This window comes from Chroicocephalus ridibundus, chromosome Z (genome assembly GCF_963924245.1).
Source record: "Chroicocephalus ridibundus chromosome Z, bChrRid1.1, whole genome shotgun sequence".
Lineage (NCBI taxonomy): Eukaryota > Metazoa > Chordata > Aves > Charadriiformes > Laridae > Chroicocephalus > Chroicocephalus ridibundus.
Window position 1 is genome coordinate 56,974,562 of NC_086316.1, and position 16,211 is coordinate 56,990,772.

The window sequence follows — 16,211 nt, forward strand, 5'->3', positions numbered from 1 at the left end:
ATTTTTCACTCCCATGGTCACCCAAGAGAAAGGCCACAGCACTTCAAGTGATCTGTAGTTTAGAGCAATTACAATGAATTGAGTTGCCACAGGGCAGAAGACGCTAGCTCACTGATGCTCATTGCAGGGGACATCTCTCATTACACGTGTAGCAGCAGGGGCTTTTTGGCACCAAGACTGCAGGAGCAGGCTGCCATGATTAGCTGCCGAGTCACAGCTCTGCTATTCCTCTATACAGGTGTAGCAGCTACCAAGACCCAACTTGCACTGGCATGGCCACGAAGAGTAACTGCTAACAGACTGACACCACTGTGAGCTTGCGCATAACATCCTTCAGACATGTGTGTAACATCCTGGCAGACAATGCTCTGACCTGTCTCCAACGTAGCATCTCTGTCAATGCTACCTCTTAGGAGCTTGCAGTAGTAGTTGAGTAATTTTTAGCCAGTCAATCCTAACTTAGGAGTCCAGCTGGACTCCTATGAAAGGAGACTCATTCAGTCCAGTACCCCGCAGAGTATCAGTCTTAAATACAAACCTCAGTCACCTGGCAGATCAGTACTGTCTTAGCAGTCTAGGGGTACTGCTGAAATAACTTAAGAAATACTTAAGCTGGCAGTACTAGTGTAGCCCACTGAAGTTTCCAACTTAGGAGATACTATGTTTTACTTCAGTGCTAGCATAATAATGGAGACCAATACTGTAATTGCTTAATTTTTATTATTTTTCCCCTCTTGAATTAAGGTTTACAGTAGTTTCTTAAAGAGCATTCATATCTGTATACCTCTAAAAGGTAACAGAGAAGATTGTTTCAATCACACATACAAAATTACTTATGTCTACAAATTTTTGGCAATCATAGTAACCCGTTTTTTCCTATTGCCATTGCCCCAATCATTGAAAAAGACAGTGTACAGTAATTTACATTTGAAGTATTTCAAAGTGCTTGACAGTGATTTTCCAGGAATAATATTTACAAGTGTCCTATACACATATGTACAGCTGTTACAAGTTGTGGCTGGAATATGGCTTTCTATGGAAAGTGCTTTATATTTGGTCAGTGGTGTTACTGACTGACCAATCCAAGGGTTACTGATAAAATGGTAACCACTAAAAGCTGAATTGTTGTGGACAGGTATTTACAGAGTTTGTTGTTAATCTGTATAAAATAGCTATTTACATATGTGTTCCATACATACAGAAAGTATCTTCTTTCTTCCAAGAATGGAGGAAGTCCTTCAGCCACAAACCTGGTTACTATCCCCAAAGAGTGTAAAACACAAGTAAACTGGAAGTGATTGCTGATCCAGTGCTCACAACATATCATCATCTGTGCTTACAACGGATATCTGTACAAAATAAGGACAAGTTAGCTCCAACTGTACTCATAAAGATAAAAAACAATGCATATCATCACTACACAGCAGTTTGAAACAGGGGCTAGTTCTGCAGGCTAGTGGCCATGTTGATTGCCCCATCCCAGGTACAGGACAGTAGTTGCCTACTAGAACTTTAACCCCGATTAAAAGGGCAAGTTCTCAGCTGATTCAGCCCAGTGGTTTGGCTGCAGCTTTCAACAGCAAAGCCCTCTCCTAAACTCAAGTCAGGTATCATTCAGCAGTCTTTATATCTGCTCTGAGGATTAACCTGGAGCCTCAGACATGTCAATAGGTTTACTTACTGCAGGGTAGGTGTGTCCTACTGAAGCACTGTGTCTTCCAATATCAATTGTGAGGTCCTCTTCTGTAGTTTTCAGGTAGACAGGATTATCAAAATTCATGCTCTTCATGTTCTTGTGCTGCCAGTTACGCCACATGAAGTAGCCAGCGACTGCGGCCACCACCAGCAATACTTTAGGGAGAGAAGCAGATTGCAAGTAAGGAGTAGGGTCAAGTCAAGCTCCTGACTACGGGTGGCTTGCCCCACCACGAAGGGTCCCAAAGGCTAGTGAATGTTGTACTTACAGACAGGAAGAACAGTCCAAGCTGCTGATGTTCCTCCAGAGGCAGGTGTTGCAGATGCTGTACCACTGATGTTGAATTCTGCATGAGAATTTGAAGTAGTAAGCTTGCTTACTGATAGGCTGGCAGACTTTGTCAGATGCAAGCACTTTCCAAGCCCAGAAGGTGCTATCACATATTAGCTTCTCGTAATACACTGCAAGAACTGCCTAACAGGCTTCATCCTGTATTAGTAAAATGCTACTTTTATTGCTTTCTTTCTCTGAGCATTCCTGAGATTTTGTGAAACATACAGGTTCCACACTATTGTAAGTGAACTAACACTTGTTTATGCTGTAGCTGTTGTACTTGTACTACACACATGACATGGCCTGTGTTCTCTACTCGCATGCAAAGGAGAAAACTTCAAGTAGGCTAGTGGGTCAGTTTGCATTTAATTTCTCTAATGTTTAGCAGTCTGAGTTATTGGGACCAGTACCTCCAGGAACTAGTCCAAGAGTTGGAGATTTTTCTGTTGTGCTGGTATCTTTAGCCTCAGTGTAAGCCACAGTTGTTCCAGTACCTGAAACTAATTATAGATCAAGAACCCAGTTAATCCTGAAGTTCTGCAATAGCTTAGCTATGAAAGCCATGGTAGTGAATGTTTAGCAGATGGCAGAATGATCATGCAGCTTGTTAGCTTTACTGGAAACACTGATATTAGTTATTTCACTAGCACAGCCTCTGTTGAGGGTTTTTGATCAAAAATACTTCCAAAACCAAGCCTAGACAGTTAATCAGGCATGAATTACAGGTATTTAGAGCCATGACAACAGTAAGCTACCCCATCCTTCACATCAGGTTTTCCGAGTGAGATTTTAGTTCCACAAGTTTACTGGTTAGGTACAGTCTTTGATACCTACAGCAACCCTTTAGAGCAGCCAGCTGAGGACAGTGTCCTTGCATACGGTTCTCTAACTGTGGCAGTCAGAATCAACATGCAATATAGTAAGTGGCACCTTGGTGTTTCTAGTTCCACTCCACTGGACAAACAAGTGTGCCATAGAGTCAGTCCTCAGGGTAATTGCAGTAGCATGTTTGTTTGGACCATGAAAGGAGGTCCAAACAAACTTCCTTGGCCAGCAAGATTAGCCTACCAGCTTCTCAACATTGTATTTATACACTGTAGAGTCATGTCAGTTTATACCCCTTGTTTTATGAGAAAGGCTATCAGTATATTTTGTGCGTGTTCTTGCTATCTGCAGAAAGCCATGGAGGTACAGGTCTTGTTGCAAATGATGATGATGCAGACACCAAGCATGGACTTTGAACAGCACCTGCAGACTCTGAGGGTCAGCTTAATACATGCTAGAAGACCACCCCCTCCAAGACTAATTATATCAGATTAACTCATGCAAAGCTCTGAGCCTATACTACCATATTTGCTTCCAACAGATTCAGTACCCCTACTCCTTCCCCATACACCCTGGAGGAGACTTCAGTCATGTTACCATACCGGCACATCTCAGACCATCCTCCTTCAAGAAGTATCCAACAGGACATGCGCAAGTGTACTTTGGAGAATGTTCATTTATCTGAGGAGCAGGCAGGCACAGGTAGCTACAGCCTCCATTTGCCATGTTCTCTTCACACCAGTTCCTGCCTGTTGGTACAGCAATTGACAGGAGTGAGCCTTCATATTGCAGGGGTACAGCAACATTATTTGCTTAACAATTGCTCTAGTAGAGTTACTTGCCTCTGCACATTACAGATTTGTACCTGCTCTGCCTAAGAGAGACCAACTGCAACTAGACCTTCTCTCAACCCCAGTGGGGGTGCCTATTTTAGAAGGCACCAAGCACTCTAACTAGAGGTGAAGCAGACAACTATACAGGGGGGTGATACCATTTGCCACCTTGCCACCACCCAAGCAGCTTCTTATGCATTGGCATAACTATAAACTGTGTTAGAGTTACCTGAAGGCTGAACGAGTTCATGATACACAATGATGTCCTGTGCATCATTAAGGTTGTTCACTAGGGTAACCAACTCAGATCCAGTAAATTTGTTGGCACCATAGACTGCCTCATTCTCTCCATCAATCCAGTACACACGGTCCTAGAAGACATAATAATTGCATCCCATTACCTCTGTGTTGCTATCAGCACCATAACTGCTAGCCTCCTACTATCAAGAAGAGGCTCTTGGACAGTTACTAGAGGAAGTCATTCTTACCTCAAATATTGTTAGAGCAAGAGGATGAGGAAGGAACATATGAGACTTCAGCACAATTCTACGGTCCTGGCCATTCAAGTCCACACTTGACAGCATATGTAGTTTGGAATCAAGCCAGTACAGACGGCTTTTTACAAGATCTAGGAGGAAAAAAACCCGAACATATTTACTATCTACATGGAAAAAACCTCCAAAGCCTCCTGCAAAAGTTGAAATACCCACAGGTTCGAGAACAGTTGTAGCGTTGCTCTAGTTTCTTACCACACCAGGATACAGAAGGCTGCTGCAGTGCTGCCTAAGTGGCCTGTGCCTCAACTATAATATAGAGCAGTGCAAGAAAAATTACCATTTCAGTATCTGAGAAGTGCTACCTGTACCTGTTGCAGTGTCTCCAGGCACACAGGAAATTCCCATTCTCAGAAGCTGAAAATAGTTCTCTGAAGGATGACCTTGGCTTTTGTAGCAAACAAATTGCTAAAGCTCCAGAATACCTCTGGCACAGAGACAAGTTCAACATACCTAGAGCAATTCCATTAGGCCACTGGATTTCTGTTGTCACAAGCTGCTGTCTGTCAAATCCATTCATTCCTGCTTTTTCAATTTTTGCTGGCTCACCCCAGTCTGACCAGTACATAAAGCTGTGAAGCAGAATTTATGTTGTATGATGCACTATAGTACTCCGTAGTATCACTCTTAGTTATGACCAATAACTAACAAAGGCTACCTAAGTCAGTTATCAGGACATGGAGTAGCTGGTAGGTCCGCTCTTTTAAGAGAACTAGGACAAATACTCACCCAGAGAGAGGATCTACAGCAATAGAAGCTGGCTCTCTCAGCTCAGAGAGAAACAAAACCTTTCTTTTTGTGCCATCTAGGCTAGCCACTGAAATGGTCTTTGCAGTTGAGTCAGACCAGTAGATGTTCTTATAAACCCAGTCAACAGCAATTCCCGCAGGGCTGTGTATGTTGTCCAGGATTCTGATGTGTGTTCCAACTTTATCACGGGTATCAATAGAGGCACTGGAAGACAAGAATTACTTGCTTTCAACCCCTTCCTCCAAATATTACCACCTGGCATGCCTCAGCAAATACTGCACATGGCAGACAATGTAGAAGATGCACTCGTGACTTTCCACAGAGCGCCTTTTGTACAATTGTAGCAGCAGTTACTAGGATGTGCAATAAGCATACACATTGCTAGTTGTGGGGACTTGCACCTACTGTACTTTGTCTTTAGGACATCAGAAACCTAGTTCTCATCATTAGAGCCTAGAGAATTACCTTGGGTAAAATGTGAGATGGTTTAGGGGGGCACACGAGGGTTCAGAAGCTGAGTCCATTTACCTGAAGATCGCTTTTTGGCTGAAGTCAGCCCAGTAAAGCTTTTGCTCAGCAATATCAGCATCTAGAGCTACAGTGTTTCTTAGCTGCTCTACTAGCTGAATGTATTCTTTCCTCTCAAGACCGATCTTCCTGATATCCCGGCGGTTGGTGAAAATTAGACATGGTTCTTTCCCTGTGGAAAGAGTGTAAGTGTTACCTGTACTTCTAGACATGCAGTCACATACTGTTATTTTATGGCAAGTTTTAAGAGTCATCATATTTAGTATTTGCCATTCCACACTTGCTAGTGGATCCTGACAGAGATCTTGGCTGTACCATACCTCATCCTTTCCTCCCTCCGCCCCTTGACAGGGAGGGTCCTCCTGCCCAGGGAGCAGACACAAGAAGTTTTATGTCAGGCAACTTTAAGTACTGTACCATGACATCATTCAAAGTGTTAGGAGTGTTCACACAGCACAACTAGCGTCAAAACCAGAATAGCACAAACTATACATCACTTGCTACCTCATTTTAAAGCAGGGATATAGAAGTCTTATGCCAATACTCACCGACTGCCTTGCACACTCCAGTAGCAAGATCCATCTGATAGCCACGGCTACATTCACATTTGTAGCCCCCTTTCAGGTTGATACAGATTTGACTACAGATACCAGGGTTCTGGCATTCATCGATATCTGTGAAGACAACAATTTAATTTGTTCTTATCTCCAACACCCTCAGAAGGGTCCATGTTAACCTACTTGATACTTGCCTCCACAGGTTCTCCTGTCTATAAGCTCAAACCCAGCTGGACAGTCACATTCATAGCCAATAACGAGATCTCTGCAGATATGAGAGCATCCACCATTGTTCACCAGACATTCATTTATATCTAGAAGAGAAGAATTATCCACTTCTGAGACAGCACACATATTTAATCTTAAAGTCTTAGGATGCTTTACCAGATACCCAGTCATTTTCTAATGATGCCTGCCACATCTGATAAACCACTCTGACACTTGAAGGCACATGTGTGAGACCCTCCTCAAATTTACACTATCAGCATGTTACTTGTGTTACAAGTTGGCAGCAACAGATAAAGATTAAGGCTCCTGGAAGTTTCAGAGTTCCTAATGCCTTCAAGTGCCTTCTGCCCATGGAGAAGTCATCCCAACAGCCAGTTTGGCTAGGATAAAACTAGCCTACTGACTAGGATGCTCTTGGTTGTCTGTTTGCCACCAAGGAAGTGCAGATGGGCATTCCAGACTGACATCTGACAGCTCAGAGGCTGTATCCAAGTATGTCTAATGGTCAGCATTGTGCAATGAGTTTGTTCACTTACTACACTCCTTTAGGGGCTCATCACTCCAGTCCTTGCAGTCTCTCTGCTGGTTACACACTTTATTGATATCTATGCATTCTCCACTTCTGCACTTGAATTTGCCAGGTCCAGAGCACTGAATAACTGAGATAGTGAAGATTATGAAGGCAACTAGCAGCTTCAACAGATATTCTGCAAAGACTTTATTCTTGCTTAGTTCCACACTTACCATTGTTACAGCTTGCTTCATCAGTGCCATCCAGACAGTCTCTCACACCATTGCACTGCCTACTCCCATGGATGCAGTTACCATCTTCACATCTGAACTGGTCTGGTCTGCAGGTCCGAGAAGCTGCGGACACAGCCATTACAGACTTAAACTCCTGAGGTCTGATGAAGGAAAGAAAATAAAACAGGAGCCAACCAGCACCTCCTAGAGAATGACCAAGTTAACTTACGGCAGTTGATTTCATCACTTCCGTCCTTGCAGTCAGGATCCCCGTCACAGCGCCACTTTTTGTGGATACATTCACCTGAGCCACATTGCACCTCACTGGCAGAGCACTTCACAGGAGGTGCAGGCTGGCGGCCACATTGCTCTAGAGATTCATCTGAATGGTCAGAGCAGTCAGCATCATCATCACACACCCAGCTGATGGGGATGCAAGTGGAGCTCTTGCACTGGAACTCATGAACTCCACAGGTAGGAGGTGCACACTCCAGCTCGTCACTGCCATCGCTGCAGTCATCTTGACCGTTGCAGACAAAGCTCTTGGAAATACATTGCCCGCTGCTGCATGTGAACTCTGCTGGACTACAAGTCACATTGCCTGGAGTAACAGGAGTAAGACAGATTAGCAGATTATCACAAGGTGTCAGACTCTTGTATGAAGGTATTTTGCTTTGCAGGTTCTTCAGCTGTTAGCTTACAGAAGGTCAGCATCCTGTATAAGGCTCTAGGAGAGCCTAACTGACCACCTACAAGACACCTGGGCCTCACACAGACTGTCCTCCTTGCCTTTGGATGTTATGAGTGAGAGGTATCAGTTTTGAGTTACTACGTGAAAGTAACCTCCTTCTGAAGCAGCTAGGCTGTTCTGCTTCAGAGTGAGAGCCTTTCAGAAAACAGGCTCAAACCCTGTGAACCAGAGACAGAAGGTAAGAGAATTGCTAACTCTAGAGTACAGACTAAGATTAAGGTAGCCAGATGGTCAGCATGCACTATAGTTTGAAATTGAAGTGTTTTGTGCTGGTCCCCAGGACAGCAGTGGTCCATTTGCCTAGATCACTGGGGATAACAGATCAAGATCTTGCACCAGTTGATCCTGTGGTATTAAGCACATCCACACAATTTATGCCAGTACAAATTATGCTGGTTTAATAGCAATGTAGCTAGCAGCTCAGTATGCCTAGGCTGATAGTTTTATCAGCTTCATTAGAAATGCTGCCCATAGATTTACTTGCAGATTAAGGCTTTTGCTTGCTGAATAAGGCAGCAACTCCACAGGCACATACCAGAAGTCTGCAGATCTGTGTCTCATTAGTCTGTCCAAGTAAGGTGGCTCTGACAGAAGCCAGCCCTGTGGCTTTGGTAACAGCAAATTCATCTCAGGACACCGCAGCCAACTCATATGTATGCAAGTTCATTAGAACAAGCCAGGAATGCTGCACTCTAACAGTGGCAGCTTCACTTGTGTACCAGCCTGAAGTTGCCCCCCAGCACCTGAAACCTAGCTTCCCTAGTCTGCACTTTCAGACAAGCGCACAGAATACTCCAGGATAGGGCTTTAAAGCAGATCAGCTGTGCCCTTGGCTACAAGTCACTACTACGTTTTTAGGAGACCATTTGTTAATGTAAGCAGCAACTAGAGTTACCTGTTGAGAAACTCTGCGGAGAAGAAGTTCTGATGGTTTGCCTGACATGTGACTAAACCTATGACTACTGCCAAAATTAGCCAGAGACCAAAGATAGATGTTGTATAGCTTATATTGCTGTAGTTCTTAACTTAGCAGGACAGAGGAGTGTTAGAGCAAGTCCGCTTTGTTAAGCGGGCTGCAATACAAGATGAATGTAGGTTGAAGGAGATATTGATACTATGAGAAATTTGTCTTCCCAGGTATACTGCACAGCTAGCTCCTTTACAGACAAGTCAATTTCAAATAGAGTTATGCAGCCACTGTTTCTTCCCTTACCACAATTCTCTTCATCTTCTCCACTGTCACAGTCTTTTTCACCATCACATTTCCAGGACACTGGGATACACTGGGTTGACTGAGGACCACAGCTGATTTCATTTACTCGGCATGTTCTCATATCTATTGAAAAAAGTTTAAGTTGAATTTAAGAGTTCTAAAATTTAAGAGCTACTGATCTTGGGTTTTAGCAGTTGTCCTGAAAGTTGAGACTGAAAGGCTTCAGCTCTGGACAGAGTTGCAGTTAATTAGATGCCAGGATCCATCTAAGTTGATAGCTCCATCATGGAAGAGGTTACACTAGTTTGTAGTGTTCGGTAAAAAAGGATGCTTCCAGCTCCCAATAGATTAGTATTTTAAGAGTATCTGTGTAGCCATAGTTTTGTGATTGCACACCAGTTACACTGTAGAAGATTGAGCTATTAACACATAGTAGTAGGCAGGAGTAACGCCAAAGTGCAGTAGGACTTGGGGCTGAAGTATTCCTCAGTGTGGATCCTAATGACACAAGGAAATGAAGCTTCACAGATCTATATCCCTTGATTAGTTACCACACTTAAGACTGGGGCTGCTAACTGTGAGACCTCCCAGTCAAGCCTCTGCACTTCTGCTTCCCACCTCCCAACATGTAGTCAGTCCTCCAGTTCCTACGCTAGCTCTGGTTATCTTCCAAAGTAGTTGTCTTTGAGGACAGTGATCACTTGGTGAACAAACCACAGTAATGGTGAGGCCTGCTGTGTTGTGCTTGGTGCTTCTGACTGTCAGTAAAACCTTGTACTTGCTATCTGTTACCAGGTGCAAATACAGAGTCTCCCCACTCAGTAGTGGGGAGAGTTAGTAGTAAAAAGTCTTGTCAAGACCCCGATGTGGCCAAAACCAAGCTAGCACTTAGGAAGGTGCTCTCCAAGACAATACGTTCATCCTTCGTCTAGGAGGAGAGCCGGGCTGCAAACAGGCAAGAAGTCAAAATGCTACTCTCCGCAGGCTTGCCTGCACCGACAAGCCAGGCTCACTTACGGCACAGTTCAGCACTCTCGTCAGACCCATCCTCACAGTCTGGATCCCCATCACACTGCCATCTGTTAGGGACGCACTGACCACTGACGCACACAAAATCAGATTCGGCACATGTCTTCTTCACTGCAAGGGAGAACGACAGACCAGAGCTTAGCTTGTTGGTTGCAGCTAGAGACAAGCTGCCTTGCCCTAGGAAAGCGAGGCACCGTCCTTAGTTCTTGGATGTCTGGTGTCATCTTCCACCAGTCTAATGGCAGCGCTATTTAACACTTCCCAGAGAGTTATACTGTGCATAGAGAAACATTTATCTCCTATAAGCAGGCACTGAAAGACTGCTATTTGTAAGGGAGACCATGCTTCTAGAATAGCTGCTGCTTTTAACACACTTGGGTTAAAGTAAGGTCTATTGATATTAATATTCAGATTTTGAACTCTGAGTTTATTATCAGGGCATTTGATTTGTCATTACAGAAGCATGGTACTATGTAACCCTAAGGTAACAGTTTAGGTCTGCTTGAGCAGACTGGCAGTTCAAACACACCAGCATTGGATATTGAGTCCATTTCACCTCTTCTCTGAAGTACCTCTAGTCATCTATCTGAACCTCCATGTCTGCTTAAAGCAAGAGCTGGCAGCTAAAGCTAGGCTTAGCAACTAGCACCGCCAACTGCAAGTACTACTACAGAGGTATTATTTCTTTTGATTACTTACCACAAGCTTTCTCATCACTGCCATCTGAACAGTCTTCATCACCATCACATTTCCAGAGTAAAGGAATACAGCGTCCATTACTACACTGGAATTGGGATTCCTCACATTTTGCTCTGGCACCTTCAATAGAAAAAGGAACATAAGCTCTGATACTGTTTAGCAATACTTTCTTGCTTTCCCCCCCACTGCTGACCAAGAAGTTACCCAGCTTAATAAACAGTGTAACACCAGCACAAAACCAGACCTGAACTCCAAGTCTTTGTAGTGACATTACTCGATCATTAAAATACAGCCAGAAGCTTTCCTTCAGAGTACAAGTGCAGAGCTTAAGCACTGTGACAGTCCACCTGCCAGAAAACAGGTTCTTCTTCCCGAGTTTTCCTTTTCAAGGCAGGGTCAAGTTTGCCAGGCAGAGGAGTGCATGCACACAGTAACTTCTGCTGTCTAGCACCCAGCATTGCATCCTCAAAACTCTTCAAACTTCAAGCAAAGTGAGTTTAGACTTGACTAATATCAAGCTGCATTAGCATTTGAGTACTCTGCTGCCGACACATTACAACAGAATCCCCAAGATGTCTGTAAAGATAGCTTAGATATCTGCTCTGTAGCTGAACAACAAGTTATAATGATTTTAGTTACACTTCAAACAACAGCACACAGAGACATTCCTTAGTATGCACAAGAAGTGTGATTACTTATCTGGATCTTGCTTATTAAAGCTAGATCAAGTGTGATGCTAAGAGAGCAAGATAAATTATCACTTCCTTCTGGAATTAAGTCTGTTGTTTCACCACTGTTAACAGTCTTGATTTGTTAGTATGCTTGAGTAAGGTACTGCTTTCTGCATGATGCTTAGAGCTGGAGGGCATTTTCCAGAGTATCTTCAGCTCTGAAACCGTATGACCCCATCCCTCAAGGGAACCTACTTTGTCTTGAAGCTGTGTTATAACTGTCACTAAAAGCAGCAGCCTGCTTCTTCAGCTGCTAAGCCAGAGCTGTTCCATGTAATGCATGTAATGCAGGCAAGCATGTTAGCTCACGCATTGGTATTGGCTGCATATGTCTACAGCATGATGCAAGACTCCTGCTCCTCCTTGGTTTATTGCATCATTTAGTGGCAGTGCATTGTCTTGGCATACCAGGGCTCACAAAGGGCATCAAATTTTAGTGGAACATTACTTGTTATTTTATATCTTCTGTGTACAACACGCAAAATGCAAGACAGTTTCCAAGTGGAAAGAAGCTATTCAGCCACCAAGCACTAGGCAGTGGCAAATCCTGGCCAGAGTACAAGCAAGGACAACATGAGCGATTTTACCTGCTGAGTGTTCCACGTAAATTCATGCCAAAAGTAAAGGAATTGAAACAACAGCTTATTGAGCTCTGCTAATGTTTTAGCAGCCTTACTGGTTGAGTAAAACACCAGCTCACTGGTCAGTCAGAGTAAAGCCATAACAACTTGTTTCATAGGAATTGTGTTCAAAGACTGACAAAAAAGTGAACATCAACTCATGTGCTCTGTATTTCTGTCCCTCCTTTCCTTTTCAGGAAGCCACTACTATTGGGTCAAGAGCTATCAAACAAGTAGCTTGCCCTGTGCTAGGAGGCACACCCCAGCCAGCTTAGAGAGGGTGCAGAAGCCACAGCTATCAGTTTGTTCCAAGCCTGACATCACCTTGTTGTCCAGCAACCTCTAAGAGAGGTAGCCTTCTGCTTGCAAGCCCTGGTCACACGCTATTCCAGTTATTACTGTACTACCACCTAAAATATGCAACAACTGACTCCCGCAAGTTTTGAGATATTCTCATCCAGGCTGTCGGAGTGCAGTCAACCTTTCCCAAAATAGCATACTAGAGATATTAGACTAAGCCTGCCACTCAGGAGATCCCAAAATAACTCCACAGTCCTTAGTTACACTATTTCAAGCTAGAATAACCAGAAAAGGCTTGCTAAGACTGACTAGTACATTGTGACTTACAAACATAACATCACTTTGACCAAATGCTACAGGGAAGCTACACAGAAGGCTAAATGAAACAGTAACTGAGCTTGGAGTTAACAGCTATAACTCTACAAAGACAACCCTTACCAGCAGCCATTCCAATAAAGTATCATCACTGCTGCAGCTGATGCCAAGTGAAATGTCAGAGCTACTACTTTTGTGAACCCACAAACAAGTAAAGAACTGACAGCACCTAACACACACACAGGTGCACAAAGGTAAAGGTCATCATCTGTTGCTACTCCTGAAGATGTCTGTCAAACTCTAAAGGCCGCCTGGAGTGAGCCCCGGTTAAGACTCCAGCCAGTAACTAACTGTGGTCTCCCGTCTCACACCAAGCACAGTTCTTCAATGACAGGTAACCATTTAGTCATGACACTACCAGTCCAATCCACAGCTACTTCAAGCAACAGAGTCAAACCTCCTCAGTTGCAACTTCAGTCCCTAGACAGTTAATGATTTTTCAATCAGATGCTAATTCAAAGCTTCTCTTCATGTGCTACTCATACACTGGAATCACCTGTACACCTTTTCTCCTCCTTGGGACAAGGCTTCAGCGGAAGATGGAGAGAACCAGCAACTTCACAGGCTGTGACTGCTAACACATATTATGTTACTGTTCCCCAGGTAACTACTTAATAGAAGTTAGCTCATAAGCAGCAATGCGCCCAGGGTGAAGGAGCACAGTTACAATGACTACCCAAGTTAAACTAGCTTCCTCCATATCTCTGCTGTCACAGTGTGTCTCGGCCCCTTAAGCAAGTTGTCATATTACTTATCTGTGCAGCCTCAAACATGTGACACTTGTGTACTGTCATCTGACACCAAGTCCCAGAAAAGCTTGCAACACTGATTGGGAAATCTTGGGAGAGCTTATACAGGAACTAGCTTAGACTCCCCCCAGATCCTGGCAATTGCAACTACTAGTAGAAGAGAGCTGGTGGGGCCACAAACTCAAATTGAGGGAAGAATCAGACTGACTTGGTGGGCTAGAGTCACCCTCCACTGCATATCTCGTTATGATTTCTGACCACAGTACACCAGTAGTTTCAGTGCCAGCCTGCTTGCTCCTTCATACTACAGCTGTTTAATCATGTCTGTTGTAGGCTGGACATGGGGGTAACCTACACGACTGCAAACTGAGGAGTGACTGGGCAGACATTTCTCCTCTTCCTCCTTGTAGGGGGACTGGAAACAACAATCCCCTGGCTGGGCTCTTCCAGATAGACCCAGTGCCTGAACTACTGCACACAGCTAGGACTACAAAGTCCAACTACCTTTAAGAACACTTTGCCAACATAGCCAGTATCTGACACTTTGGGCCACTAGTCAGGAGATTAAAAGCCATACAACAATGCAGACACCAAATGCCCGCCTCCCACCTAGATGGGCAGCCTGGAGCTCAGTTCCTGAAGAAGGAAAGGACTCAGCCAGTTGATTACTAATTCCACTCAAGAGGAAAATATTTTTAATCGACCATCCAACGGGCTTAATGCGCAGGTCCCTCTGCCACGAGGGTGACAGTTTCAGCGCTGGGAGGCAACCCTGGAGCTCGCCAGCAGCAGCGCTACCAGCGAGAGCCCAGCCCGCCAGGGGGGACCCGACGCTGGCAAGGCTCAACCTTGCCACCAGGTGGAGATCCCTTACGGTGGTAACCGGTGGCCCTGAACTACAGCCGTGCCAGTGCCGCTGGATGCCACAAAGCCGAAGTTGCACAGTAGTTTGACAGCACCTTTCACGCCGCAGGCTTTCCAGGGGCTCCTCTTCCTTCCCCCACGACATCGCCCCAGTTCTCCCCGGCCCCCTCGCTGGCCGTGCAGACCCTACCCTCAGCACCAGGCAGCGCCCAGGAAAATAAATAAATAAATAATAATTTAAAAAAAAAAAAAAAAAAAAAATCAAACCCTCCCGCCGCACCCGGGTCTCTGCCGGGTGAGGTGCTCCCGGGCGCGGGGGGGTGGGGGCCGGCCGGGCAGGGGCTCTGGCCCACCTTCACCGGCGCCTGGGGCCGCCCGGGGCCCGGCGGGGAAGGCGGCGCCTCCCGCGACGAAAAGGGGGCGGCGGGGCAGACCCCGGCGGCAGCGCCCTGCCGTACCCCCCCAGCCCCCATCCGCGAGAAGCTCGCCCGTTTTCGCGGAGCCCCGCTCCCCCCTGCCCCGGCGCAGCGGAGGCCTGAGAGACCGAAAAAAAAAAAAAAAAAAAAGGAAAAAAAAGGAGGAAAAAAAAAATTAAAGGGTGGTGGGTGAAGAAATTATTGCAGGGGGCGGCAGCGCCCCCCAGCCCCCCTCTCCCCGCCCGCCCGGGCCCCACACTCACCGTCGGCGGCGGCACACAGGCAGCTGAGGGCGAGCAGCAGCCACAGCGCCCAGCAGCCCGGGACCGCCCGCCGCCCCGCACCGACACCGGGGCCGCCGCCACCCGCGGCACTGGGCTCTCCGCGCCGCCGGTCCGACCGCATCGCCACGCCGGGGACGGAGAGAGGGAGGAGGGCGGGCGGGCAGGCGCGGCGGTCGGAGAGGCGAGGAGGAGAGGAGGGAGACGGCGACATGCACGGGGGGAGGGTGTCCCCGCGGCGCTCTTATACCAGCCGCCCGGCCGCCCTGCGCGGCCGCTGGTGACTCACGGCACCGCGCCGGGCCCCGGTTGGCTCGCCAGCGCCGCCCGCCCCCGCTTCCTCCTCCGCGGCACCTGCGGCCGCCGCGGCGGGCCCGCACACCGGCGGGGTTCGGTTCGGTTCGGCGCGGTTCGGCGCGGCGCGGCTGGGTGAGTGGCGCTGCCGCGGTGCGGGGCGGCGCGGTGCGGGGCGGCGGGTAGAGCCCCCCGCGCTGCCCCAGTCCCGGCTCTTCCTTCCGCGGGGCGGGGGGGGGGGGGGGGTAGGGGGGGGCGGTGCGACCTCGCTGCCAGCCCCCGCGGCCGGTGCGGCGGGTGTGGGGCAGCTCCGGCGGGAGGGGAGGGGGGACGCGGGGGAGAGGGAGGGCGGCGGCTTTGTTTCTCCCACTTTCCCAAAACGGCGATGCCGCCGCGGGGAGGGGGCGTTGCGGGACCCCCCCCGTCCCGGCTGGGTGCTGAAATCCGCGTTGCGGGATGGTTTTCTCCAAAGAACCGTTTCCACCGTTCGTTGTCCCCCCCCCGCCACCCCACGGGCACAGGTCCGCCTGCCCTGTGGGGTTTTTTTTTTCCTCCCTCCTGTGGCAGAACTTGACTTGAAGCAGGCGCAGCTCTTGAGGAAGAAAATCACTACTTCTGCATTCTGTGATCGGGGATCGTAGTTAATTAGTAATTGCGCAAAATGATATGCCAAAGTCGTATAATTGCAAGCTTAACCTTTTATTTTAAGGAGGAGAATTGGTAGTTTTATTCCTCATTTGTAGCGTTTTGAACATCCCAGTTACATCTTGGTGAAATAAAGAGAGAAAAAAAGGGTTGGCAAAATGCAAATTTGGTTTTGTTCACGGCACCCTTAGAATTT

The 16,211-nt window shown here is 46.7% G+C and overlaps 1 protein-coding gene across 2 annotated transcripts; it reads right to left on the reverse strand.

Annotated features, from left to right (window-relative positions):
* Positions 1 to 701: 701 nt before the first annotated feature.
* VLDLR (very low density lipoprotein receptor) lies at positions 702 to 15,547 on the reverse strand. 2 transcript variants are annotated; one of them, XM_063319785.1, is made up of 19 exons: positions 15,059 to 15,547; positions 10,741 to 10,860; positions 10,030 to 10,152; positions 9,013 to 9,135; positions 7,278 to 7,649; positions 7,049 to 7,171; positions 6,841 to 6,963; positions 6,271 to 6,390; positions 6,068 to 6,193; positions 5,520 to 5,691; positions 4,971 to 5,195; positions 4,695 to 4,813; positions 4,176 to 4,315; positions 3,917 to 4,058; positions 3,457 to 3,603; positions 2,440 to 2,529; positions 1,965 to 2,042; positions 1,682 to 1,851; positions 702 to 1,349 (listed from the first exon to the last, which is right to left on the reverse strand). In XM_063319785.1, the coding sequence occupies exons 1-19, from the start codon at positions 15,288 to 15,290 to the stop codon at positions 1,314 to 1,316; spliced, it is 2,781 nt and encodes a 926-aa protein (XP_063175855.1). In that variant the 5' UTR covers positions 15,291 to 15,547; the 3' UTR covers positions 702 to 1,313. The 2 variants fall into 2 exon arrangements, with proteins under 2 accessions (XP_063175855.1, XP_063175856.1); XM_063319786.1 differs by lacking the exon at positions 2,440 to 2,529 and having other exon boundaries at positions 15,059 to 15,546.
* Positions 15,548 to 16,211: the final 664 nt, after the last annotated feature.